Consider the following 26,868-nt stretch of genomic DNA (forward strand, 5'->3'; position numbering starts at 1 on the left):
GTTGGTAGATAATTACCCACCAAGGCCACTCGTTAAAAAAAATGCTTCATTCTTTTTTCCTTTCGAGATTCCCGATGCCCCCATCTCTCCTTTCCACGCACTCCTCTGCTCCCTAGAACCGTTGCTGGCTAGGCTTAGCGCCGCCGCCGCTAGAGCTAGCGGCCACCGTCGAGCTCTGCCGCCGCTAGGGCTAGCGGCTGCCATCGAGCTCCGCCGCCGGGAATCAAATCCCCACCGCGGGCCGCCCATTCCCCTCCTGAGCGCCAAGCCCCGCCGGCCTCTTAGCCCCTCCCAGCTCCCGCCGCCACCCACACACCTACCGTCCGCCGGGAAAACAAAGCTCCACCGCCAGGAATCGAATCCCCGCCATTGGCTGCCCGTTCCCCTCATGAGCCTCCTCCTTGGTGCAGTGGCACGGCAAGGTTGCCAAAGCCGGCTCCAGGGACGCACCAACGCCGAAGCCGGTGGATCCGAGACCGTGCAAGGCTTGCGGCACCAAATCATGGGGGCGTAGTCCATGACTTAGGCCACCAGCGCGGGACTACTGCCCCGGTGTGGGGCCGGGGCCACCTAGGTGTGGGGCAGCAAGCGCGGGTTCCGCGGCCGCCTGTCCCTCCCACAGCTGCGCCGCGCGAGGCCAATGCCGCAGGGTCATCGGTCGCCGGTCACCGGTACAGTGGTGCAGCATGGCACCCGCGTGATGGCCGATGGCTTGGGCGCAGAACCCGTCGCGGTACGCCATCCATGCGGCGCTCCTTGGTGTCCTCGCCCCGAGTAGCGGGCCGCGTGCGCACCGGACGGTGCTGCTCCTCACCACGAGGAGGTCAGCCAAGGCTCGCCACTGGTCATATGTGGCACGGGGTAGCCAAGCGGTTCTTCAAAGATTCTTTGGCCTTCTTGTTTCTGCATTCTTGGAACTAGTCGTGGATGGTGAATGTTGTCTTATCGATGAGATCAGCTCTGAGGGCTAAGTTGTGTCAGGTTTGAGTTACCAAACAGCTCTCTATGCTTGCCTATTTGTTTATTCACATATTTTCCATTAGTTGATGATTTTTATTTCTACTGTTGACCTCAGACACAATCAGTTCATTTTGGTGTGAATTCGATTAATCTGTGCTAATGCTAACTGATGTTGGTTGCTTGTGAACTGTGAACGGTGACTTGGGCGTTGCAATCAATGTGATAGTGTTAAGTTTTCAGAGTTGCACTGCGTTCAGAGTTGCTCATGCACATTGCATTGCCGTTACTAATTCTTCAGAATGTTTTGAAGATTTTGCAAGCCGAACCATTTCATTTCTCCGGTTCGGTTTTGGAGCAAGTCCATATAATGCAGTGATGCAACACTTGACGACTTGCGCTTCTCATTTAGTATTTCAGTACCAGTGTTGGGAGTTGTTAATTCACACTACACTGTTGTCTTGCCGACCACCTAAAGATTTTGCAAACCAAGCTGTTCACCCGAGGAAGAAGAAGAAAAGGGGAATAAGAGGATGATAGGTGGGATCATGAGTTGGGGGCAAGAATGACAATTCACTTTCAAACTCCTCTTTTCTGGAGCTGGGGACACCCTCCCAGCCAAACACCTCCATCATACCGCTCCAACTCCATCTAGAGTTGGCTCCACCTGGAGTTTTGGAGTGGAGCAGCTTCACAAAGAGTTGGAGTCATGCCAAACAGGGTCTAAGTTTCAGTTTTGATGGGGGCATTGGGCTGACCAGGTTTTGATGGGCCAACAGCCGCCCCACACCACAGAGGTGTGGTTCGTGTGGAGGCCCAGTTCAATTGTTTTACCTTGCTTTCCACTTAAAATATTCTTTTTCCAACAATTTTAGACTTTCCGACACCATTTTAGGGGTGATGGAGTTGTTGGCACGGTGCACGGCACCCACATGGTTCATTTAACTTTAAATCCTGGTACCATATTTAGTTGGGATGATTCGACCTGAGCATTTTGCGAGCCACGTCGTGCTCAGACCGAGTGCCGAAAAAAGCTCCGCTCATGGCGAGCTGAAACATTGTGCTTATGAAATTGCTGGCGGTTGGTTAGGTAGTCCGCTAGCACAGTGCCTCACTGTGCTGGCGGTTGGTTAGGTCGACCACCATCACAGTGAGCAGCACAGTGCTCACTGTGATGGCAGTTGGTTACCTCGTCCGCTAGCATAGTGAACCACTATGCTGGCGGTTGGTTAGGTAGCCCGCCAGCACAGTGGTGTCTATGTTGGCGGGTGCATCCATTTGTGCTGGCTCCAAGTTAGTGATGGCCGCTCCACCCGCTAGTGTAGTGGTGTTTTACCCGCCACTACAAATCGATTCTAACATAGTGTTATCAGACTGAGTTTTTAGGTTGGGCTTGGGCTGACCTGATTTTTTTCGAACTTTAGTTTTTCTGACCACGCTTGGCCCGACATCTAAACTGGGCGGGCCGAAACCTACCGAGCTCGGGCTGTGCTCGAAATGCTTAGGGGAAGATACAATAATTTACCGGATTGTCTCCACTAACAAGATCTGCAACGCTTCTGAGAGCAACTTGGAGAATGCCTTGCAGAAGCTTAAGAGAGAACTCGCTGGAAAGAGGTACTTTTAGAATTTAATTTGATGTTGATTCACTCATCTCAAGCACGCACACTGTTTTTTTTCTCACACACGCTCAAAATAGGTGCATTGCCTTTGAGAATAACACGTAATTGAAAAGGACAAGTAAAGCACATGCAAACTACATACACAAAATTCAACTTCAAACTTGGATCCGCATACACTTTTAATTGCTAGTACTAGTGAACTTCGTACACTTGAAGAAACTATGAAAAATGTACACACACATCATGTCAAGTCCAAGAAACTATGAAAAATGTACACACACATCATGTCAAGTCGTAAACACAGAGAGCAATATCCAACATTTTTTTTAATTAAGAAAAAACATCCGATCTTGAACATTCACATGTGAATGTCTATGACCACAAAGTAACACATCCACCCACATAGCCAGAAGCTAACACGAGTACTTAGACTACAAAACTCCAACCAAGGAACACAAAAGACAAGAAATAAAGAAAATAAGAAAGAAAGCTTCAAACTTCTTCTACGTCCTTCCTTCAACCTTGCTTTGGTTCTTATGCAGCAACAAACATCTCACATCAGCTGTCTTCTTAGAAACTTTTGATGTAAGGATCGTCGATGGTCATGTGCTACTTGGTAATCCTTGTCATCTAGAAACTGCAATGAGTCGATCTCTACCACGCAAACAGATTGGGCATTGCCATTGCTCCAAGCTGTCATCAAGGACTCCAAGACGACACCTCAAGAGGAGAGCAACATCTCAATGCTACTGCCGCCCGAACTAACAAGTCGGTTCGCTAGTTTTCACCTAGATCTGTTCCTGTATGTTGAGGTTCTCATAGCATATATATATATCATGTTCAAGTTTTCTAACATGAGAAAAATTTAAGAATGTTTAACTTCCCCACTTAGTGCCTACTTGGAATAAGAAACATTAAGATGGCCCAAGGCAATTTTAGGATCATTTGATCAAAAATTTTAGGTGCAGAGATCTTCAAAAGGTCAGCAGGAAGAAAAACATTTCATCTTTTTCTGCTCCCTCGACTCACACTAAGGAGCTGCAAAAGCTAACGACGCCTCTTGTTTCGAGGCCCCGCATTGAAATCAAGAAGACAACAATGCCTCACCGCTAGCAAGTTGCCCTCTTGGATATGCACGGAAGAACTTGCACATCTCACATACCATTTACGCTTCCTCTTGTGGCATTCACATAACTTAAGAAAAAAACGTACTCAAATAGAAACACACTAATGGCATGATTATTTGTAACAGGTACCTTCTTGTATTGGACGACGTCTGGAATAAGGATGCTAACAAGTGGAACAAGCTGAATGCCTGTCTTAAACATGGTGATGTTGGTAGCGCCATACTAACGACAACCCGTGATAAAGAAATAGCTCAACTCATGGGTACAGTTGAAGAACATGGCATTGCACGTTTGGACAATAAATTCATCAAGGAAATTATTGAGGCTAAAGCATTCATTTCGCAAGAGAGAAAACGAGCTGATTTAGCTGGCTTGGTTGATGACGTTGTTGAGAGATGTGCAGGGTCTCCATTGGCAGCCAAGGCACTAGGATCTGTACTACGTGGCAAGACAAGAACGGAAGAATGGAAAGCTGTGCTTAGCAAAAGCATTGCCCATAACAAGGACGATAAAATCCTGCCTATTCTCAAGCTCAGTTACGATGACCTGCCATCACACATGAAGCAGTGCTTTGCTTTCTGTGCTGTGTTTCCCAAGGACCATGAGATTAACGTGGAAATGCTGATCCAACTATGGATGGCAAATGACTTTATTCCTGAACAAAAAGATGTTCGTCATGAAACAATTGGTAAACAGATTTTCAGTGAGCTGGTCTCAAGGTCATTCTTTCAAGATGTGAAGCAAGTCAATGGGAAAGCATGGGAAGATGTGTATTGGTATTTCTCTACAAGTACATGTAAAATCCATAATCTTATGCACGATGTGGCACTATCTGTCATGGACAAAGAGTTGCTACCATAACTGAGAAACCAAAGCAGAGTGATGAGTTGCTTCAGAACACTTGTTGTCATATATTATTATCATGTTGCAATCCAGAGACCGTTTTGAATGATTCTCTGAATATAAGGGCCTGTTCGCTTCAGCTTATAAGCCGGCTATCAACAAAGTAAAGCAAAACAAGCAGCGACGCTTCCAGATGAGATGATGGCCGCGAAAGAGGCGTGATGCTAAGCTAGAGTACTCTGCACGAGAAGCTTCCATGTCCAGAAGCAAGATATACCCCTGCAAGCTGCTCGACAGAGTAATCTGATGTGCAGTCAAACAATAGCTGCTTCAGCAATGGTTGCCCACAAGAACAGGGGCAAAGAAAAGCAATAGCTTACAGCTAGAAGAAAAGCTAACTGGCTGTGTGAACACATCAACCCTTTACAACAGGAAACCAAGTCCTAAACACACAGAAATTAATAATCTGGCATGGAGCTAGCAGGCTCCTCAAAAGCGGACCGACTTTTTATTGAAAGTGCTAGTTCACTGCTTAGGAACAAACGCACGCAGCATCATTAATAGGGTAAAAATACAAAAAACCACACACACACACCCTTGACTCATACAAATGCAGCAACAGTCCACAGTACTCGTTTATATCCCCTTTATTGACATCCTCAGCTCTCAACAGGTGACTATCTGAGCAGCTCTCGTCTTCCCAGGTGCGCCTGAATGTCATCAAACCAGATGCTACAGTTCCTGGCTACAACCGTTTACAATGTTCGAATTTCCAGTCCGTAACCAGTGGGGCAAATGTTCCATGCAATCGAAATAACATGATGAGAAACGAAGTACAAATGGCACAGAGAGTCATCAAGGGCTTTCTGGCAAAGGTTTTTCTTCAGACATCCTTCCCCAGAGGCCCAGATCACATCAGGCAAACAACCCAACCATCGCTCATAATTGCTTCACAGCATGGGAACCACGGGGGATCGCCATGAGAATTCCACTGAAGAAGCATCCATACGATTGACGTTCCTATGTAAACAAACATGAAGTATTGATCAGACTAGCAAAACAAACGATCAAGACGGAAATGGAACATTATTACAAGTACTCCATCACGGTTTCAGATTTAATTGCCACCTATTCTCGTCATCTGTCAAGCTACATATGCAGCAAGCACAACAAGCTCCCCGGGCCATTTTGCAAGATGGAACTAATAAATGCCACGCTGCATTGTTTTTAAATGCAAAAAAAAAAACAATATTGATGAAATCCTGATAAAGTTTAAACTACAAGACTGCATAGGAAAACAATATAGCTCCAAATGCTAAATGAAATGAATATTTGGAGAAAAGCACCAGATAATCAAACCTAACTGTAATGAGTGCGGCAGTAAAAGCTGATTAGGTTCTAAAGGACTAATTTTTCAAATGCGAAATGAAAAGAACGGTCCAGTCACAAGGCAAGCTTAATACCTGCAAAGAAGCCAACCGTGCTCAGATTTGCTGCAGCCATGGTCTGGTATATCAGGTATTCCGTGAGGAAATGGCCAAGAGCGTAGATGAATGATAGGAAGGTGGCCAGATATAGAGGCCTATTTTCCAGATTGAGTGCACAAAGGAAGCACAACGTGCAGGTCAGAAGTGTCCAGACACCGAAAGTACGGCCGTGTACATCAGTCACTACATGTAACAGAACAATGTTAATCAGACTATAGAAGATTCGACTTGAGCATGTCTTTGTAAGGAATGACAGTACATAAACAGGAACGAGTTAGTATGAAGCTGCCTTTGAGATGCTGCAAAAGCCATTGTGAACTAAAGCTTATAAGTGCCTACAGGCTACAGAAAACTGAAAAGACAATCCAGCTGAGATATCACAAGCAATCGATCCAGAAGGAAGAATTATTGGCAAAGATAAGCAAAGTTCCACAAAGAAGGGAGAAAGTATTGATAGTGTCCATGTGCAATGTAAAGTTCCAGATCCAAGCTTTTTTACCCAGGTAAGCTAGTATTGATAGTGTTCATGTGCAGTGTGCAGTTCCATATCCAAGCTTCTTTACCAGAGTAAGCTACACGGGCAGTCAACATCAGTAGATGACTTCTTGATATGGTCATATAACAGTACCCCATAGTAGGAGCTTCAAGAGTAACTAAGAACTACCAAGATCAATACACTACTTATGAACTTATAATAGTAAGGCATGCATAGTGCTCTTCTAAAATGGGGGTGTCAGCATAAAGATTGCAGGGCTCTACATCAGAACAATAAAGGGCCGTTGCTGGCATTTACAACTTTAATATCAACCTGAATCCAGTAAACAGTCATGAACTAACAAACATCCATGCAACAAAAATACATGGATAGGGTAAGATTATTTGTTTCTCTTAGAAAAAATAATGGCCGCTGATCCTCCAATAATACCAAAGCCTCTGTAAGAAAAAAACAAACTAAGGATCTGACCCTCAGAAATTTCTGACCTATCATCAACCAAGAATGAGCTGCGCATCACTAAGTCCCCTCACTAGACTACTCCCAACTATCCCAATTGCAGACTTGAAATACTTCCTTACTACAACAGTATGAGACTTGTCCGGAATGAGTCTCACTGGCTGAAAAAAAATCTTCTTTAACCTTGACTAATTCATATAGTGAAAACTAAAAAGATAACATGTACCAGACGTGCTGACCAATAACAACTGAAGTCCTTTAATTTGTTACCAATCCTATAAATCTATGACCACAAATGCACAAAGACCATCCACTTACTCGGCATGCCAAATTCGAGCCAGCAAGTTCTGATTCAGAATTTCAGATACCGTTGTTGTGCCGCTAAACGGCGCACCCGGCCAATACCAACAAGAAAACAGACAGTGTCCTCGAGTTCAAGCTCGAACTAATCACAGTGGTTTCCTTCTCCTTCTGCCTCCAAATCACCATTAAGAAGACGCGGTACAGATCAGGCTAGCACGCCATCAGATCTACCTACACAATTACACAAATACCCCACACGATGGGCTTCCCAACCCAGCGAGACGCAGACGGGAGAGTAGCGGAAGAGGGAGCAACGGACGGGCAACTCACTCTCCGTCTGGGAGAAGACGGCGACGCGCAGCGCCCAGATGTTGAAGAAACCGAACCAGACGGATGCGAGGCGGAGGGAGCCGACGAGCATCAGCCACCAGCCCAGCGCCGGCACGCCCTTCTTCTTCCCCTCCGACGCCATGTCCCCCGCGGCAATGCTTCCACCGGTGAGCAGCGGCCAGCCGGCGAAGCTCTCGCGCAGGGAGAGGCGAAGCGGGTGGGAGGCTGCGGCAGAGGGAGATGACGACGACAACCAGGCCGGGCCCTTTTGGATGTTTAGATGGGCCGCCGGATGCCCGGATGAGTTGGCCTGTTTTTTTGTCCTCATGCTGCATTATGGGCCAGCAGATCCGCTACAAAAGCCGTCCTCTAACAATCATGTGAGCCCACAACGTCCTTACATTAGTAAATGCTGTTATTATAATACTTTTTTTTGTTGCCAGGGATTAGATTATTATAATAGTCTGCCACAGCTAAAACCCAAATGCATTAGAAAAGGTGTTCAGATTGGTCGTATAAACGAAAATGCTATATTTTTAATAACATATGCATAATTGTTTTTGTAGGATGCAACAAAACAGTTTACGAAAACCAATCTGGTGCTCTTTTGACCCTCAATACATTACGAGGATGTTAAGGCTACGTGACGCCAACACATGACACAATTTTTTCCTTGACAAGTACTCCCTCAAACATTTTTATATTTGACTAAAATTATAGAGAAAATCACAAAAGTTTATGGCACCGAATAGATATATTATGAAAATATATTTAATGAAGAAACTAATGGTACCTATTTGATATCATGAATGTTAGCACTTTATTGTATAAATTTGGTCAAACTTGAGATGCTTTGACTCTCCAAGAAAGTTGGAATGACTTATAATTTGAAACGGAGGGAGTAGTTGTATTCGCAGCTCATCATATGATTCTCACCTTGAAACAATAAACAATGGTAATAGGTTTTCTGAAAGAAAATACTGCCAACAGTATATGCCTCGGGTGCATTAAATTTTCTTTTCTTAAAAAAATGAAGAATACCGTGGGATTTTTCCTTACAATGTACAAGGAGTGCGCCAACGTGCCTTAATAATAATTGATTACTAAACTTGGCAAACTTAATGAAAACAACAGCTACTAGTAGACTACATGGTCTGATGAGTCACCGAAGCTTTTGGCAGTAGCAGGTCACGGGAGAAATTAGACTGTTATAAATTGTTAACAATGTATATATGGTCTGTTCGTTTCAGTTTATAAGTCGGCTGAAAAACTGAAACGGCTGATTTGTTGTGAAAGAAAAATACTACTTGGTGGCTGATAAGTCGGCTGAATAAGCTGAAGCGAACGGATCCGTAAGCTATTTTGGAGCTTTTACGGCGGTACCACGAGACTCTCAACAAGTTGGAGCATTTTGGTCGAGAGACGACTCTCACTGTGCACCGGGGTCGTGGGGGGCGGTGTCTGAGATGATTCTCAGGTAATCCACCCATTTCCTAGACGACCAAAGATGCTGGGGCGCAGAGCAGAGCCGATGACTGGCGACTGTTGCTGAGTTTACTACGCACGTCAAAACAAGAAAGCATCAAGCATGCATGGACTGGACCGCATCTGGACATCGTCGAGGCACCTGATCTGACCTGACCTGACCTGACCATCTGACTGACTTGACCAGCCAGCCAGCAGCCTACTGTACTCTACTGTGTTTGTCTGCATTGCTAGGATTAGACAGGACGACAAGGTACCCTGTCCTGCTAGATACGCCAACCCTGCTGCAGCTGCAATGGCAATGCAATCGCTGGTGACCCTGACGACGCATCCATCCATCGAACCAAGCTTTTTGTTTGCCAGCCAATTCTAACGGGCGGTCGATCTGATTCTGGTGGCTGGTGTGGATCATCTGCTTGTCTCTCTCTGGCTGGCCTGGCCTCTCCCTCACCTCCATGGCTCCATCTGCGGCGGCAGCAGCGTACATGCAATGTTCAGTTTGATCAGAGATACATTGCAAATTGCAATGGCAGGCGGCCGGGCACATTTCATTTCTACAGATGTCGATCATCAGCACACCACCACCGTAACTTGTTTGCGAGCATTCCAGAATATAACATTAGAACCAAGAAAGATAGCAAAACTACCGGTGGACCGGCAGCACAACCATGTAAGAGTTGGTATGGAACGGGCAAGCGGCACAAGCCAATACGGCTGCCTTGCCTTCGTTACATAGTCAATCCAAAGTCTACAAGTTCATATAGAACAGCCGGGTACAAACTGAGCAGGACTATATAAGGCGTGAACCTAGAGAATAGGAGAGTCGCAGTACAACTGTACAAGAGGTATTCCTGCAATCAGTTCCAGGCAGCAGGACTGCAGCAGGCCAGCAAGCCCTTCTTCAGATCAACAGACAGTGGCAGCCGCTCCATCGTTTTGCTGTTCAGCAGCTTTGCTTCCTCAATACAGTAGGCATTTTGCTGCAGCCTCGCAGAGGGGGGCACTGCTTTGCACTGGAGTTAAATGGGTAACTCTTCAATTGGATTAGACAGGACGTTGCTGTCTATTGCAAGCGTGCACGTGCCACGACGCGACAACAGCAAAACGACCGAACCCGAATCTGCTTGTCTCCCTACTCCTACACACGGACACAGTCACCAACTAGTATTTGCCCTTCTTTACTTGCGGTGCATGCATGGAGTACTAAATGTCGACGAAATTAAAAACTAATTGCACAGTTTTGTTGTACTTTACGAGACGAATCTTTTGAGCCTAATTAGTCAATATTTGGACAATAATTCACAAATACAAACGAAACGCTACAGTGTGCTACAGTGCTGTAACAGTAATTTGTCACCTCCCAACTTTACTAAGGCCATATTTACTTCCCTCCAAACTCCCAACTTTGACACTATGCAAAAAGAAGATTCCCCATCACATCAAACTTGCGGTACATGCATGGAGTACTAAATGTAGACGAAATCAAAAATTAATTACACAGTTTTGTTGTACTTTGCGAGACGAATCTTTTGAGCCTAATTAGTCAATATTTGGACAATAATTCACAAATACAAACGAAACACTACAGTTGCGCATTTATGACAAAATGTCAATTTTGCCTATCCCAAATTGGGAACTGAACAAGGCGTTTGTTTCAGAGAAGAGGGGATTTAGAGACAAAGCACAGAGAACGGATATATAACAGAGGGATAATAATGAAAGTCCTAGGTGAAGACAACTCCATTCTTTTTTTCCCCACTAGCATTTTTTATCACCTACGTACTGATTTGGAGTTGCCGTTAGTGTTCGTCACTGATGATGAAGGAAAGCCGGCCAGAGCTAGCAAAGCAAAGAGGAACGTTGATTCAATTCGTAACCATGCATATCACCAACTTAACACCAGGCAGGCAAAACACTAGCTAAGCATCAGTCTCATTAAACTCACTAGCAAATCACACGATCGAAGAGACTGCGTGCATGCCGCAGCGCTAGCTATATATAACCAAATAAAAGGAACATCAGGGGCCCCCGCACTTGCATCTCCAGCTCAGCGGCTTGTAGTTGGAGCGGTCGTCGTACGACGCCGCCGCCTTCTTCTTCTGCATCAGCGCCGACGAAGACGATACTCCTCCTCTACCACCATGGGCACGATGATAGGGGATCTTCTTGTTGTCCTGCTGCGGCGTGATGGGCACCTGGACGGCCACGCAGCGGCGGCCCCCGCACCACCAGCACATCCCCGCGCAGATCGGCGGCCTCGACCCGACCATGGTCCTCATCATGCTATTGCTCCCCACGCCACCACCCATGCCCTGCTTGCCACAAGACAATCCCATCAATCGATCGATCACAGCAGCATCCATTATCTATGCAATACACCTGGTCTGAAGAAATTCTAATGTGCAAGTAGAATCTCTTGCAGCTTATTAACTATATATGGAGCATGAAATGGTACCTGCAGGGTGACGGCAGCAGCTTGGACGCCATGGCCTGTGGCATGCGCGGCTCTGATGATCAGGAGAAGCGCCAGCGAGCGGAGGAAGATACGGTGGCCCATTCGGTGGAAGATCGTCGGATCAAGAAAAGCCGGCAAGCAAGAAAATGGCTAGCCGGCCGGCTGGCTGGCGAGGAGGAGAGGAGAAGATGAACAAGCAAGGGACGATGAATGCTGGCCAGCTCACAGAGAGAGAGAGAGAGAGAGAGAGAGAGAGAGAGAGAGAGAGAGAGAGAGCAGGGGGGGTGAGTGCTGCAACTGCAGTGCAATATATGCGCGAGCCGCCGGGCAAAAGCTATCCGCGTCTGCTGACTGACATGATCCGCATATAAAGTGAAGCGATTGAGTGAATGGATCCTCTCGTGAAAGGAGATGAGGGCCTGTTTGGCACCCGTCGCGTTGAATGGTTAGATATAATTAGAGTATTAAATATAGACTAATTACAAAATTAATTACACAGAAGTCTGATTCGCGAGATGAATCTACTAAGCCTAATTAATTCATAATTTGACAATGTGGTGCTGCAGTAACTATTTGCTAATGATGGATTAATTAGCCTTACTAGATTCGTCTCGCGAATTAGACTCCATCTGTGCAATTAGTTTTGTAATAAGCTCATGTTTAGTCCTTCTAATTAGCATCCGAACATTTGATGTGATCCTACTAAAGTTTAGCACCTCGTATCCAAACACCCCCTGCAGCTGCAGGTTAACTTGTTGCTCAAGGTTTCTCCAGCGCATGGATACACCCCTGGTCCTAAGGTGGGACCCACCATGGATTTGACCGGGTCGCAATGCAAAGAACCAACAGATGCGTCCATACGTGGGATCCGTCTGACTAAAAAATTCCCCAGCTCCTCTTCCAGTCGTTGCTTTCCGCGGGTTCTCGTCCACTCCATCCCTATCCCGCACACCGCCTCCGTCCTCATCCGCTCGAGGATCCCGATCCGCACCGCTGGCCGTGGCCGTCTGAGCCGCCACCGCCCGCGCCAAGCATCCGACTCTAGCTTACACATCTACTCCATCGTTTGAGGCCACGGCAACCCCGAACGCGGCAGGTGAATCTTTCGGCTGGGCTTAGGAGGGCAATAGTGGTGCTCGAGTTCTAGCCCAGTGAGGGGCCACGCCACCCCAGGTGCTCCGCCACTTCGAGGTTTGATCGCCCACACGCAGAACACTTAACCCCTTTTGATTACGCTACCTGCCTGCTGAAACTTTGCCCCATGGCTTTTCAGTTGTCCTTTTGACCTTGTTCTTCCTTCTACGGGCTTGGTTGAATTGAACTCTTCTACTACACTCCTCCAATAAAACTTCCCAGTCTTGTCATTTCCATTAACTGGATCAACAGAATGCTTTAGCCATGCACTTGCTAGCCGCATGTTCTCCTCCTCTGTGTAATTGATTATCACACCCCTCCTTCCTTCATCTGGGCTGCTGCCACTTGAATCTTTGACTTCTTTTGCTTGCTCTACTTCCCTTCTATACGATTGTGGTGTTGCTGAATCGGATCCATGTGAAGATGCACCAGTTGGAGACCCAAATATTCCACTAGAGTGCACAAATTGTGGTTGTTGTTGAAAACCTAGATAATTTGGTGGATATTGGGCATACTGTTGGAAGTTGCTTGGAGCGCCAAAGGGATTGAAATTCTACAATCCATGAGTAGGTGGGCTATTTTGGGGATACTGTGCATGGTTGAAAGATGTGGGAGGAAACTAAGAGTGGTTGAAAGAGTTGGGAATATGGTTTGGTGTGAATTTTGGGATGTACTGGAAACTTGTACTTTCTGGCCTCCAAGCAATCTTGAGAAACTTCTATCTGGTGGATCCATCTGAGCCAATCAATGTGGTTTGTGTACTAGTATTGTGTTGTTTTGAGCCTGAACCTATCCTCTTCCTATTCAGCTGTTGGTGTTGCTTTGAGCATGAACCTTTCATGTCCTTTTATACAAGCTGGAAGGCAACAGTTAGAAGAAGGTTGCAGGAAGAGGAACACAGATAAATGAAGAGAAAAAGGCTACAGGAAAGAGGAACACAAATAGATGAAAGGTTATAGGAAGAGCAATGGGTAGAAGAAATAGGGAGGCAATGGTCAAGTGTAGTCGTGCTGACCACAAGCCAATGGTCAAAACTTGAATCTAGTGGTGCGGTTGGTAGTTGGAGGTTCTATACTTGTTGTGAGGCTTGTGTGAGACTTTTGAGTTGTTTATTTGCTGGTATCTGGTTCCATACATGGAACCTCTACATGGAACTGGCCACACAATGTCTAGAACCTGGGTCCATAGCCACACAACACAATGAGGGTGTTTGGATCTTTAGTCCAGACTAAAATTTATGTCACATCGAATATTTAGAGGCGAATTAGGAGGATTAAATATGAGCTAATTGTAAAACTAATTATACAGATGGAGGCTAATTCCCAAGACGAATCTATTAAGACTAATTAATCCATTATTAGCACATATTTACTGTAGCACAACATTGTCAAATCATGGACTAATTAGGCTTAATAGATTCGTCTCGTAATTTAACCTTCATCTGTGCAATTTGTTTTATAATTAGTCTATGTTTAATACTCCTAATTAGTATCTAAACATTTTATGTGACAAAAATTTTAGAAGATCTTAAAAACGAACGGAGCCAATGTCTAGGACCTGAATTCATACGAGCATTAATTGTATAGGATTAGATTTTTCTACACATTGGAGAGGCGCTCGTATTTTACCCTTTGCCACTTCACTGCAGGTCTGCAGCCTGCTCGGTCCTACTGCACTAGCTGCCCATCGGTCTCACAAGCCACACATTTTGTCCTGCACCAGTGAAGTGCCTGGCTCAACACTCCATGTTTCGACCGCGTTTGGATGAGCGCACATTTTCAGAATCCAAAATCTAATATGTCTCCAAGCGGGATAGATTCTGGCTCAGATTTCATAAGCTAAATTTTGGATTTTGCCTAATTCTGAACGTGCATTTTACCATTTACCCATCGGTAATTACCCAATCTACCACTCTCCACTCAGAGTGGGCAGCAAGGGCATAAAAGGAATCTAACCAACAGTTAGAAACCGATTAACCCGGATAGAAAACTGTTCCATTTGTCACGTCACTTAGATTAGAAATAATGTTGGGTTTTACAGACATCGACCAACATTGGATGTTTGATTGTTTGTTCAAATAACGTAACGTTGCAGGCCAGGTTAGTACATATGGATGGCTGGGTGTGGATGACGTAGTTAGACGAAGAAATTAGAAGGAACTTGCGCCGTCGTAGTTGCCCGGCGGCCAGTAGCTGCACATGATCATGGTGTCGCCGTTGTTGCACTTGACGCGGCCGCAGCCGACGGTGGTGGTGCCCTTCCAGACGACGGCGGTGTAGTGGCCGCACATCTTGCCGGCGTCGCAGGAGTTGGATCCGTAGTGGTAGCTCCTCTTCTCGTCGCTCCACTGGTCGACGGTGGTCTTCCAGGTGATGCCGCCCGTGCCGAGCATGAGGTTCTCGCCGTAGGGCGACGTCGAGTGCACCATCTTGCACGGGCCCTTGAGCGTCTTCTCCGCGTACTGCTGCGAGAACTTGGCCAGCGTCGCGTTCCACGACAGCGGCGGCACGTGCTCCTTGGCCCGGAACGCGTTGTGCTCCTTGAGGATGTCGTCGATCGCCTTCTGGTTCAGGCCGTACTCCGGCTCGCCGGCGGGATCCAGGCCGTATCCAGCACCAGCAGGCGTCGTCGTAGACGACGGTGTGCTGCTGCTGCCACCTGATGAAGCCGGCGTCGTAGACGACGACGACGACGGTGTGCCGCTGCCGTACCCTTTGTTTTTGGTTGAACTTGAAGCGCCGACACCGGAAGCCTTGTCGCCTCCGGTCGACGGGGTAGATGATGATGACGACGACTTCGATGGCGTCGTCGCCGGTGTTGTAGACGACGGCGTGCCGCTGCTGGAAGCCTTGCCGCCGGTCGACGGGGTAGATGACGACGACGACTTGGACGGCGTCGCCGGTGTCGGCGACTCGTCCTCGGGGCCGTACGAGTAGGACCAAGCAGCAACCGCTGGAGGTGTCGACGACGATTTCGACGGCGCCGCCGGTGTCGGCGACTCGTCCTCGGGGCCGTGCGAGTGCGACCAAGCCTTCTCTGGAGCTTTATAGTTATTATTAACCGGCCTGGCCTCCGGGGTCAGTCGCGGCAGCTGCGCCAAGACCTCCGACTCCTCATGTTGGCCGCCGGCCTCTTCCCCATAGCCGCCGCCGCCGCCGCCGAAGGACTTGCTCGCCGCGGCGAGCTGGCCGGCGGAGAAGAGGAGCAGGCAGAGCACGGCGGCGTTGGAGATCATCGTGGCCTGCATATGGTCAAGCACTCGTCGGTCGGCCCACGCATGTGTTCTTGTAGCGACCGGTCGCTGCTATTCCCGGGGGAGCCAGACTATGCATGCATGCAAATGGACACGCACTGCATGCTATTTTCTTCTCGTTTGACGCGACGGCGAGCCGTCAACCGCGCCCCGCCGCGCAGGAACAAACAATCTTTGCCAGGCGTCACAAGGAATGGGCCGGGCGACTAAGCCCATACATTCTCAGCCCACGTAAGAAACATACTCCCTCCATTCCGTTCCAAATCATAGGTTGTTTTAGCATTTTTAGATTCATAACTTTTGCTATGTATCTATGTATCTAAACATAATATATATCTAAATTCATAACATCTTAAGTTTTGAATGGTTACTCTTTTAAGTGTAAGCCGGTTAGCATTGTATTGGAAGAAATATCCAACTTTATCAAAACTACATCATCTGCTTCAAAGCTGGAAGAAATTTATAGTTGGGATGGTTTTTGCACGCGCTCGGCATGCATGGAGCTTCTGAGTGCTGCCCTTATTAGCTTTCCTTTGGAAAGATGGGGGTAGAGGAAAAGAAAAGAAAATGGGAGACGAGAAGCTTACCTACCACCGGGCACCTAAACAAATCACCTTATAAATTAAATTTGTCTTCTCAACTAGCTTGTCACATTCTTACACCGAAAAAGACTTCACACCGGAAAAGACTGCAGCAACCAGCGACCGGGACTAATAATAAGACTTTATAAGCAGCAACCATGATCAATAATGTCCTCCACTAACAGAATTGACGTCATTAATCATATGCAAGAGGTTGTCCACATTCTTCCTGAGAGATTCAAGCACTCGACTCAAAGTATATCATCGAATATGTTTAATTTTAAAAATCAAGTGGAGCCACATGATCTATGTTATATATTATTAATTAATTATAGCTTCATCACCATTCAAAGTGTTGGGGAAGCTAATGAACTGGTGAAATACATGACTCACACATAATTCCTTAACATATTTGTAGGTACCATCTGTTTTTTAATACATACATAGCATTTCTCTTATAGATCGAGAGATTATTGCGAAATTATAGATGTCGCCAGTGAACTTTGCATATGTTGGTGGGCTAATTCTTCACGCCGGCAGTGTCGATGACAACCAGGGGTGGAGCTGAAACTCAAAATTTTATTAGTTAAGGGGAGCCAATAGTAATATTACTTCTGAACTGAAACTCAAAGCATGGATTGCTACAGATGAATAATTACTTCTTATGTAGTGCAAAATCTAATCATAATAAGCACATATTTTAATTGTTTGATCTATCGTTTTCATACACTATACATGCATCTCGATCGTACTGTCATGCACGGCGTTGATGAGTCTTCCAGTCAAAGCAGGCCGGTTTCAGTGTTTAGTCTGCTGAAGAATTGTTTCCTGGTGTATATGCGTGATCTCGATGCATGCATTTTTGGAAACATGCATGAACATGTGGAAACAGAATCCCTGCTTGGAAACATGCATGTTCAGTATTTTTCAAGCACATGCTGATCGACTGTTTGATCTAGAGTTTTATCTGGACACAGGAGAATGGTGGATTCAAATTCAAGTTGCATATATAGCTCATGTGAATAATGCATGATTTAATTTGCCCTGCCCTATGTACTGGTGATATGAACTTGATCTACAAGCATATATGAATGCCGCGAAAAGTCGCCATGAAATGATGCATCCAATCAATGCAAGAATCGAAATCAAGTCATGAACATATATGATCAGTCTTTTTCTGTAATCCAAGGCATGCACAGTTGGATGGATGCCACGGAGGCACTGAATTGATGGAATGAAACGTATGGAGAACTCCAATATTGGGCTGGCCGGCTGCCTAACAACCCTCCATCCACAAGGAACAATGATGACTCACTCACTCAAACCTGTGTGCAACGCGCGCGTGGTTCCGCTACCTTGTGCCGCGTCATCTCTGTCACATAGGAGTATATATTACATACCAAATATATCCTTTTTTATAAGAAAAATCAGAGGGGCCGGTAAGAAAATTAGAATGAATAATTTCATCTGAAATGGTAGGACCAAATTTCATCCAAAATTCCAAACCTTGTTACATTCGTATATACATACATCCAAAAAAAATTTTTGTGTCATGTAAGACATTTTTAGATGTTGCCATAAAAGAACAAATGATTACTATTGTAAGTAAGGGTAACTGTCCGACAACGAGCAAACAATGCTCAGGTCGAACGTCCGGCCGCTAGCAGTACCAATATCTTGGTATGCATTAGCACACACTAGCGATTATTTTAAAAAAAAATGAGAGAATAATTATTCGGCATACACGAAAGCGATGGTGCAGTCCAACTCCAGCCGCAGGTATTCCACACGACAAAACGTACACACACATGCCCACTCTAGCTTAGCCTATATATACACACCGATCGCCGCCCTTGAAACTCGCTCCCATTCCTCAGACCAGTTTGATGCTAGCCTGCCTATCCATGGGGCGATCGCCGTGCTGCGACAAGGCGGCGGTGAAGCGCGGTCCCTGGTCGGAGGAGGAGGACGCGCGGCTGCGGTCCTACATCGAGCAGCACGGCGGCGCCGTCGCCGGCGGCTGGATGGCGCTGCCGCGCAAGGCCGGGCTGCGGCGCTGCGGCAAGAGCTGCCGCCTGCGGTGGCTCAACTACCTCCGCCCGGGCGTCCGCCACGGCGGCTTCTCCCCGGAGGAGGACCGCGCCATCTGCGCGCTCTACGCCGCCGTCGGCAGCAGGTGGTCCCTCATCGCCGCCTACCTGCCGGGCAGGACCGACAACGCCGTCAAGAACTACTGGAACACGCGCCTCAAGAAGAAGCTGCTCTCATTCTCATTCGAAGGCGAGCCGTGCAACGCCGTCGGCCGGAATGCGGCACCTCCAGTAGCGTCTCCTATGGCGCCTTGGACTGCCCTGCCATATACATGTTACGGCGGCGGCGGTGGCGTTGATCAGATGCGCGTCGTTGGTGCCGGAGGCGGCACAACAGACAACGTGATCGCCAGCACGAATAGCGCCGCCGTCGTGAGCCAACCGGCAGATGCAAGCTACTCGAGTGAACCAATGGCGGCGGCGACAGAGCTCGACGAGATCTTCCGGTCCATGGGCACTACCGGCGGCGAGCACTCTGATCTGTCTCAGAGCAGCACGGAGACTGAGACGAGTTGGTATCAATACTGTCAGCATGCTGGTGAAAGCGTGCTACAGCAGCATCTAGAAATGCCGTACTTGTACTGGTGATCCATGTAAGCGAAATAAGCGTATTTGGAGGCTTTTGGAACGAACGAATGAGGAGGTTTTTGTTGTTGTGTTCTTCTGGTTTATCCAACTAGCAGCTACTGGGTCGTTGACCCAAAAAAATTTCTGTCAACTGGTGCACTGTGATTTGTTGTCGAATTAACAATCAATGATACTGCATTATTTTTCATTGTTTAATTCCTATTCACAGTGAAGAACTCGGAGTCTTCGCTGATTTACTGTTGCCAAACTTTGCCTAATGTAGCTGAAAAACTATGACACTAGGACATAGAGCTGAAAAATTACGGTAAAACATCAACAACTATAGTAGGGAACAAGGACTCGCCTAAAAAACTATGCTCTACTAACAATTTTTTTTTTGTGAACTTACCATGGCGCGCGTGACAAGCTATGAGACACCATGCAAACAAACCCCAAAAGATTATGTTTATGTTGTTGAAAAGAAAATCACAAAAAGATGAGCTACTACAGATATGTGCATCATATATATCCGCGTCAGCAGTAAAATTTTGGGTTTTCGTTTGCACTGAAGGTGCACGGTTAGTCGCGCTCGTCAGGTTCTTAACAAGAGAATCTCCCGACTGGTTCACTGTATGTCTGTCTCTAACGATTGAGTCACATGCCTGAACTCCTGCAAAATCATGGAGGGTTGCCATCGATGACCTGGTAGCCCAATGAAACTTCAGGAACTGATGACGTACCATGGAGGACCTGGTGGAACCAAGACTCGAGCAAGAAATCCAGAAAACACGAAATGCATGAGTCATCACTGACTTCAGCAACTACTCCACTCCTCATCAAGCTTGATAGCTGGTATAGAATTTTCATGGTCACAAGCACAACAGCATGCTACACGTCTCTTTTATCTTTCTATGTGTGGTTACAAACTATCAGGAAGATGCACTTTTGTCAAATTTAAACACACAGCACCTCAGTCAAGTGCTTCAATACAAGCGGCAGCTGCCTGAAAAAACACAAAACCGGGTTCAAACTGCAGGCTGCTGCCGGACCAAGCTAGGTCCAAACATAGCCTGTGGAACTGTGGAAGAGAAGGCCATAGACACAAGACAAAATCACGCGTCAATTGACTATAAGCTGGGGAACAAAAACACCAACCACACAGTGTGAATCCACTTTTAAAAAGATACTCTTTTTAGATGAAGTTTAACTTCCGGCTTCTGCACCAACTAGAGATGCACACTGTCATTAACCTCATAAACATCTAGAATTAGGTGGTTACTAGTCATGGAGATCCACTCTCCATCAATAGCATGATTGATTTGAGGGAGACAGCAGCAAACAAGTTGCTGCCGGTAAGTTCCCCGGTATGGCAGGTCCTTGCTTGTCCTATGCACTGGCAGAAGCAGCAAGATTATTTCCTTTCAAGGAAGGAACAGTAAAAAAGATTGCAGTTTACTGTGAATAAAAAGGACAGGAACACCAGCAGAGACAAAGCAAATATTCACTCAAATCGGTGAGCCCTGCATCTCTGTGAAGGACAAACAAAAGATGATCCCCTGAGAGATCTTGATGACTAGGCTGATGGTGGCTGTGAAGTTTGGTACATGAATATGATTCCGAACAGCTGCAGATATGCAGATACCAGCTCAATGCTAAACGTTAGCAATCTCCACAAAGTACAAAAATGATGGCACATGCTTCTTGACAACCATAAATTTGATAGCAGTCCCAATCTAAGATGTTTACAGCTACGACAGCTCAAAAGACCAATTAGTGTAGTTCTTCGATACTTCAAAATAATTGGTGCATGGAAACTTGGAAGGCTAACAGAGTTGCTAAAGTAGCCAGGCTCAATCAAAGAGGCCAATGAAGAGGAGGAACAGTACCATTTCTAGATCATTTTGGCATCATGAATCTCATACAAGAAAACCATTGAGCATTACATCGATGTGCAAGGCTAAGGTTTCAACAGCTGGATCTGCCAGCTAACAACTAACATGCAGGGCCACAGCTCATCCATTAACTAAAAAAGACCAAAATTGCTCAGCACCATAACGATGCTCTCATAGATTCCTATGTTGACCCTCTTTTCTCAGGGATTGATGTTGTACTATGTATGCCTCTGTAGTATGTACATTTATATGAACGGACAGGCGAAGGGGTTAGCGGCTAACTATTATCCAATTTTCTATTCAGATAAACCTCTTTTCTGCAATCTGATGAGGAAAGTAATCGACCTCACAGCATGCCGGAGACGGCTAACTGGGAGTCCTTTTAATGTTGGGTGAGACAGGTCCATTTTGGGATCCACGCAGGTATCTTTGCCAGTGGACTCGCCTGAGCTACAACCTTGCTCTTCATCCCCACCAATAATTTTAATTTTCTCCAAGGGTACATCTTCAGTATCAGGGAACTGGCAGTAAGCAGAATGAAGTCGGTGGTGAATTTCATCTATTCTTCCAGACCGTTCATCCTCCCTGTCCATGTCAATTAGATCCTGCACAATCATAATGCAGCAGTCAATATCACAAGAACTCTGGCCCCTCAATTATTTTCTATGCTCTAGTAAACCCAAATACATCTCCACATGATATTAAGGAACTAATATTACCTGTGCAGGGAAAGTCCTGAATAATGGAAGAAGCCGGTTTCTGCAGTACTGGTTAAATAAAAGAGTAAGGATGATGAGAGGTATGGTGAAGCCTGCCGCTACTGGTGATTCTTTAAGACCAAATACACCAAGGCCGATGACCTGGGTGAGCACAAGAGAGAATATGACTGTGTTGTGTGCAATTGGCCAATACAAACCACCTGTGTCGTACCTTGTTCGATACACATTGAGCAACTGAAAATGAACACGAACAGTACGTTAGCATGCTATATGGACAAATTTGAGGTAGATAAGAAAATAAATTTTCAAGCATCTCACCTGATTGCGGTATACAACATAACCAAGGAAAAAGTATACCAACAGAAAAGGTAATATCAGAGGAGCCAGCACAGAGCATGTGAAGCCCAATAGACCAAACAACAGAACTTTTGGTACTTCTGTGTGGTAGGGAAACGAGGGAACAAATTCTGTGTCTTCTCTCATTCTCAGAACATATTTCCTTATAAAGTTCCATATCAGACCAAAGAGCTGCATAAGTTCAGATGATAAACTCGCCCATCCTGAGGTCAGGACATAGGTGATGAAGAAGGTAGCCTGGAATAAAGTTATATTCACAAAATAGCAGAGCAAGTGTTAGATGAAAACTAAATACAGAACAAATATAGTATCTTTCCACATGCAAGAAAATTTCTGTATCTTAATAAAAATCTTATATATGAATTACCTGTCCAGGTACAGCTCTAGCAAGCTGGATAGGAATATCCTTCGGGCTTGATAACACACTCAGTTGACTTATGACAGTACCAGATAACACAGTAACAAAGAATATGTTCCAAATTGTGAAGTACAGCACTTTACAGCATGCACTCCTCTTCCTTTCACTGTGCGATGTAGGACCCTCCAATGTAGAAAATAGCATCATAATTGGTGCAACAGTGTACAGAAATATTTGCAGTATGACACTGGGAAGGTATCCAGTTACCAGCTGCGTCATGTAGTATTTCCTGCACATAGGTAACAGTCAATAGGTGCAGTTTGGAGATAGATAAATGAATAGCATCTAGCGACATGAGATCACAGTATACATCAAACACTATCAAGATGACCTTTACACAGTAAATAGGTGTGCCCAACTCACTTCTTTAATATTCCTCTTAGGAAAGGAAGCCTCTGCTGCAGCTGCTCTAGCTGAGATAATCCTTGTATAAATGTCACCGGTACCAGAAATAAGAACATGAAAACAATAGAGCCTAGCAGTGTAGCTATACGACGAACCCAGAGCTGCTTATAGGGTAGCCAAAGATTGGACCAATAGACATCTTCTGGTTCTGGAGCTAGATTAGCAACCCATTTCATAGGGTTAGTTGTTTGAAGTATTTCTGATGCAACAAGTGCGGCATACCGAGTTTTGAAAAATACAAAAGCAGCTGTGCATTCCTGCATCCAGTTACACATAGTAATTACTAATTTAAAATTCAAAAGTACTGATAAATTGAGCAAAACAACAAATGTATGCAAGCTTAACCTCATCATCTAAGTTCAAGCTGGATTCATTGTCAGGTTTCCGCCTATTCTGCTTGCATTCAGTGTTCAACAACTTGAAAGAATTTGAAGAGGCTCCACAGAGACAACAGCGATAAGTAATGGACCTGCATCCCTGATCGACAGTTTCATCGGTGAAATGTTTGAACTTCTTATATGCCTTCTTTGCGCCAGTCTGTCAGAGTTAAAGATTAAAGTTACACCAAAGACACAAAGTGAAATACAAATATGTATAACGAAAAAACATTCAACTCAAGGAATAGGACATTTTTTCACAGATTCATTCCAAAAGATAAAAGAATAGAGATAACAAGGAATATGGCCATAAGCCCTACAACAGGTAGAATTTGACATTATCTGCCATAATCATTATCCATCTATGAGAAAATTTAATCAACAGACACTGCAATGTCATACTTCACCCAGAATAGTAAATGCTCTTCATTAGGAAAAGAGAAATGAGTTTGAGTATCAAGTACCATTATCTTCTGAACTTTCCCAACTTTGTAAACAACTTGATGGAAGAGATAACTAGATGAGTGATACTTTGTGAAGAAATCGTCAACAACTTCACTGCATGACTCTTTAGCTGTCTTTGGTATTCCACGAACAAGGACTGTAAAGTGGCTTGGATTTGGTGTTGCGCTTGTAAGGTGAAGGAGCCTCAACCTGGCAATGTGCTTGTACTCCTGAATTAGGGGAAAAAAACAAATAATCAAGAAGCGTTCCAGCTACAAGGAGATAAAGCATCCCATCCATTCAAATGGGCAACGAACTTACAATGTATAGAAGAATACAAGCTACTCCAGAAATTATGTACAGGGCTACACAATGGACCCAGAGCCTGCAATGAAACCAGAATATAAAGTGAACATCAGTCAAATCATGCACTTTGCTCTATTGTACAATGCTCATTCCTCAAGGTCTAAAGAAGTGAAGAATCATGGTAGATTAATCAACACAGAATATTGCCAAGGGCAGAAAACACTATTGAAATGCCAGTAAGATTTAATACAGCATATAATACAAAAACACAACATTTCAGCAATTGGTGATATCACTTGTTAAAATAAAATTGAAAATACTTTGTTCGGCTTACCATCTTGATCTCACTTCCACATTCCCGATTGTAAATATATCCAGTGATTCCGAAGGAATTCGAACATGCTTGATATCTTGTCCAAAATAGTTGAGCGGAAGAATTCCAAAGACGCACAGAATGGCAGCAAGGGAGAAGATGCGTATGCTGTAGAACATGTAAATAAATATATCAGTCTGCCAGTTTGGTTGCTGAGGTTAAACACATGCAGGATCATGCATGTTTGAGGAGAAAGGAAACAAGGAGGAGGTGAAACGGAAGCTTTGCGTACCGTACCTGAATACAAGAATTCTATTGAAAACAACAGCATCCAACCCAGCAGCAGCCAAGATCTCTTCCTCAGTGCACTGCAGGGCTTTCACAATCCAGCCGGTCGACGGGACAAATCTCTCCAAGATAAAAGCCCCTCGGAGCCGTTCATTCTCCTCAGCGATCCTGCGGCCAAAGTAGACCCTGACATTTGCTGGCTGTTTTCTGAGGACAGAGTAGAGCGACAGGAAGAGCACACAGAGGCCGATGTTGATGCCCGCGGAGGTCAGAAGCGCGCTGATTTTCATCTCCCAGTGTCAAACGTGTCACACGCTGACACGGTTTATGTCATCTGTAGAGAAGCATAGTCCTTGGTAGCTGCAGTTCCTGCAGGAAGAGATTGTTATCAAGACATCTAATTTACAAATCCAATTGTACATCACCAACAGAGCACTCTTGGTCTAGAATAGTATAATACTCTGCCTGCAGAACATAAGCAGTGCCAATGTCTTGTTGTGGAAAACGAAAAACCTATAGCCCTCCTTTTTTTAAAAAAAAACTATACTCGTGGAGTACAAGTTGAGAAGCTAAGATTTCAACTTGAAGTTGGTTAGGTCTGTGTGTTTAGACCAAGCTCACGTGTCCAAAATCAGGCCTTTTGGTGTTGTGGATTTGTACTGGCATGAAGGATGGACTATATGATGTGAGAGAAACGTCAACGTCGTAAGATGGATGGATGTATGTATGGGTGAGGGGCAAGACGATTATACTTTACTCAAGTGGTAGATTCGATTCGATTGGATTGGATTGGATTCGATTGATTGGTGGAACAATCTTGCGTGCGAGCATGAGCGATACCGGGCAGGCAAGCACGCGATGCAGAATCATTGATTGCCCCAATTTACGCGAGACATTTTTTTTCCAGAAGAAAAAATACTGACTGCTTGAAATAATAATAACATAACAACAGATTAAAAACAGAACAGGAAGCGCGGCCTACCTCCGACGAACTGAACTAGAGTAGAGGAAGAGGGGGAAAGAAGTTGCAGGGGTTGGGGCAACCGGCGGCGAGCAAATGCGCGAACTAGCAACACCTATCGCTGGGGAAGGGCTACTAGGATGGATTCGGCGAGGCAAGCGAATGCCCCGGAGTAGTAGTAGTAGTAAAGGAGAAGGAGAAAATTCAGTTACCTATCCAAGGCGAAGTCCGTGCCGTCCGTGTCCGTTGCAGCAACCGCCGTGGCGATTCCGGGAAAAGGCCTAGCACAGCATTAAGCATCCACGAGAATCAGACGGAGAAAGGGGGGCGGAAAAGAAGAAAAAAAAAGAACAATCTGAAGCGAAGAAACGCCTCCTCCTACCTTGAGGAGCGAGCGCGAGCGCGGCAATGGCGAGGAGGCGGCTGGATTGGAGAGAGAGAGAGAGAGAGGAATCGAAGAGGGAGGGAGGGAGTTCTTTGTGGTGGGGGAGTTGGGAGGAGGAATCCGAAGCAAACCAACCTGGCCTCTCTCCCTGGGTTCTGGCGGGGGGCGGCTTCGCTTTTCGTCTTCCTCCTCCTGCCAGACAGCAGGCGTTAATCAGTTTGGTTTGAACACCCCCTCTGCTGTTTTTTCTCCCCTTTTCCTCCTCTAAGAAAAAAAAAAGAAACGGGGATTAATTAATCAATTAATTAATTAGATACAGGTAGGTAATGAGCTCTGCTGCTTACGCAAATGACGAGGCTGGGTCGCGCAGGACGGCGGCGGGGCACGTGGTGGGCGCGGGTTGGTTCGCGGGCCCCACGCGCAGCGCCCGCGGGTCGCCACGCTGCCGACACGTAGGCGTCCAGCGGCTTCTTGCTTGGCTTTGTTCGTTCAGTTGTCCGTTCGTGTGGTCAGCGACGACCGCTGGACCAACCGTTGGATTCAACATCCCCAACGGTTGCGATTGGAATACCGTTGTACTCCGGTATCTTGCCAACAGAATCGGTCTGAATTAGCGTAAGAGAAGATAGTGTTAAAAAAAAGAATTTAGAGTAAGAGATAAGTGTTAGTACTCTGTTCGCTTTGGAATTTGGATGATTGCCTTGCTGTTTTCGGGCACGTCATCATGAACCAGGAGAAATGGCCTGGCCGGCTGGTAAAGGCAAGGTGTGAACGAAAACAATAGCCCGAGGCTTACTACGCATGAAGCTAATGGCAG

General features: G+C 45.7%; 6 protein-coding genes across 10 annotated transcripts; 2 read left to right on the plus strand and 4 right to left on the minus strand.

Moving 5' to 3' along the window:
• Positions 1 to 707: 707 nt before the first annotated feature.
• On the plus strand, positions 708 to 4,567 carry LOC111256786 (putative disease resistance protein RGA3). Its single transcript, XM_022825329.1, has 3 exons — positions 708 to 930; positions 2,382 to 2,574; positions 3,832 to 4,567. The coding sequence occupies exons 1-3, from the start codon at positions 708 to 710 to the stop codon at positions 4,565 to 4,567; spliced, it is 1,152 nt and encodes a 383-aa protein (XP_022681064.1).
• A 440-nt stretch (positions 4,568 to 5,007) lies between these two features.
• LOC101776733 (ergosterol biosynthetic protein 28-like) lies at positions 5,008 to 7,874 on the minus strand. The gene is given in 4 exon segments (XM_012844272.2): positions 5,008 to 5,521; positions 5,523 to 5,569; positions 6,013 to 6,219; positions 7,622 to 7,874. Coding segments are annotated over 4 exon segments (429 nt in total). The 5' UTR covers positions 7,764 to 7,874; the 3' UTR covers positions 5,008 to 5,488.
• A 3,076-nt stretch (positions 7,875 to 10,950) lies between these two features.
• On the minus strand, positions 10,951 to 11,870 carry LOC101777144 (EPIDERMAL PATTERNING FACTOR-like protein 2). The gene is made up of 2 exons (XM_004963244.2): positions 11,562 to 11,870; positions 10,951 to 11,418 (listed from the first exon to the last, which is right to left on the minus strand). Exons 1-2 carry the CDS (start codon positions 11,661 to 11,663, stop codon positions 11,125 to 11,127), a joined length of 396 nt encoding a protein of 131 aa, XP_004963301.1. The 5' UTR covers positions 11,664 to 11,870; the 3' UTR covers positions 10,951 to 11,124.
• Positions 11,871 to 14,844: 2,974 nt separating this feature from the next.
• LOC101760812 (pathogenesis-related protein PRB1-3) lies at positions 14,845 to 15,930 on the minus strand. The gene is made up of 2 exons (XM_004964171.1): positions 15,818 to 15,930; positions 14,845 to 15,553 (listed from the first exon to the last, which is right to left on the minus strand). Exons 1-2 carry the CDS (start codon positions 15,928 to 15,930, stop codon positions 14,845 to 14,847), a joined length of 822 nt encoding a protein of 273 aa, XP_004964228.1.
• Positions 15,931 to 18,407: 2,477 nt separating this feature from the next.
• On the plus strand, positions 18,408 to 19,372 carry LOC101761215 (transcription factor RAX1). Its single transcript, XM_004964172.3, has one exon. It carries the CDS (start codon positions 18,416 to 18,418, stop codon positions 19,205 to 19,207), a length of 792 nt encoding a protein of 263 aa, XP_004964229.2. The 5' UTR covers positions 18,408 to 18,415; the 3' UTR covers positions 19,208 to 19,372.
• Positions 19,373 to 21,053: 1,681 nt separating this feature from the next.
• On the minus strand, positions 21,054 to 26,282 carry LOC101777558 (CSC1-like protein RXW8). 5 transcript variants are annotated; one of them, XM_022825394.1, is made up of 12 exons: positions 26,187 to 26,282; positions 25,879 to 25,947; positions 24,715 to 25,065; positions 24,439 to 24,585; positions 24,120 to 24,183; positions 23,819 to 24,028; positions 23,323 to 23,514; positions 22,936 to 23,234; positions 22,522 to 22,801; positions 22,116 to 22,391; positions 21,798 to 22,031; positions 21,054 to 21,683 (listed from the first exon to the last, which is right to left on the minus strand). In XM_022825394.1, exons 3-12 carry the CDS (start codon positions 24,993 to 24,995, stop codon positions 21,375 to 21,377), a joined length of 2,292 nt encoding a protein of 763 aa, XP_022681129.1. In that variant the 5' UTR covers positions 24,996 to 25,065; positions 25,879 to 25,947; positions 26,187 to 26,282; the 3' UTR covers positions 21,054 to 21,374. The 5 variants fall into 5 exon arrangements, with proteins under 5 accessions (XP_022681129.1, XP_012700406.1, XP_004963304.1 ...); XM_012844952.2 differs by having other exon boundaries at positions 24,715 to 25,074; XM_004963247.3 differs by having other exon boundaries at positions 26,049 to 26,281.
• Positions 26,283 to 26,868: the final 586 nt, after the last annotated feature.

Source organism: Setaria italica, chromosome III, assembly GCF_000263155.2.
Source record: "Setaria italica strain Yugu1 chromosome III, Setaria_italica_v2.0, whole genome shotgun sequence".
NCBI classification, from domain to species: Eukaryota; Viridiplantae; Streptophyta; class Magnoliopsida; order Poales; family Poaceae; genus Setaria; species Setaria italica.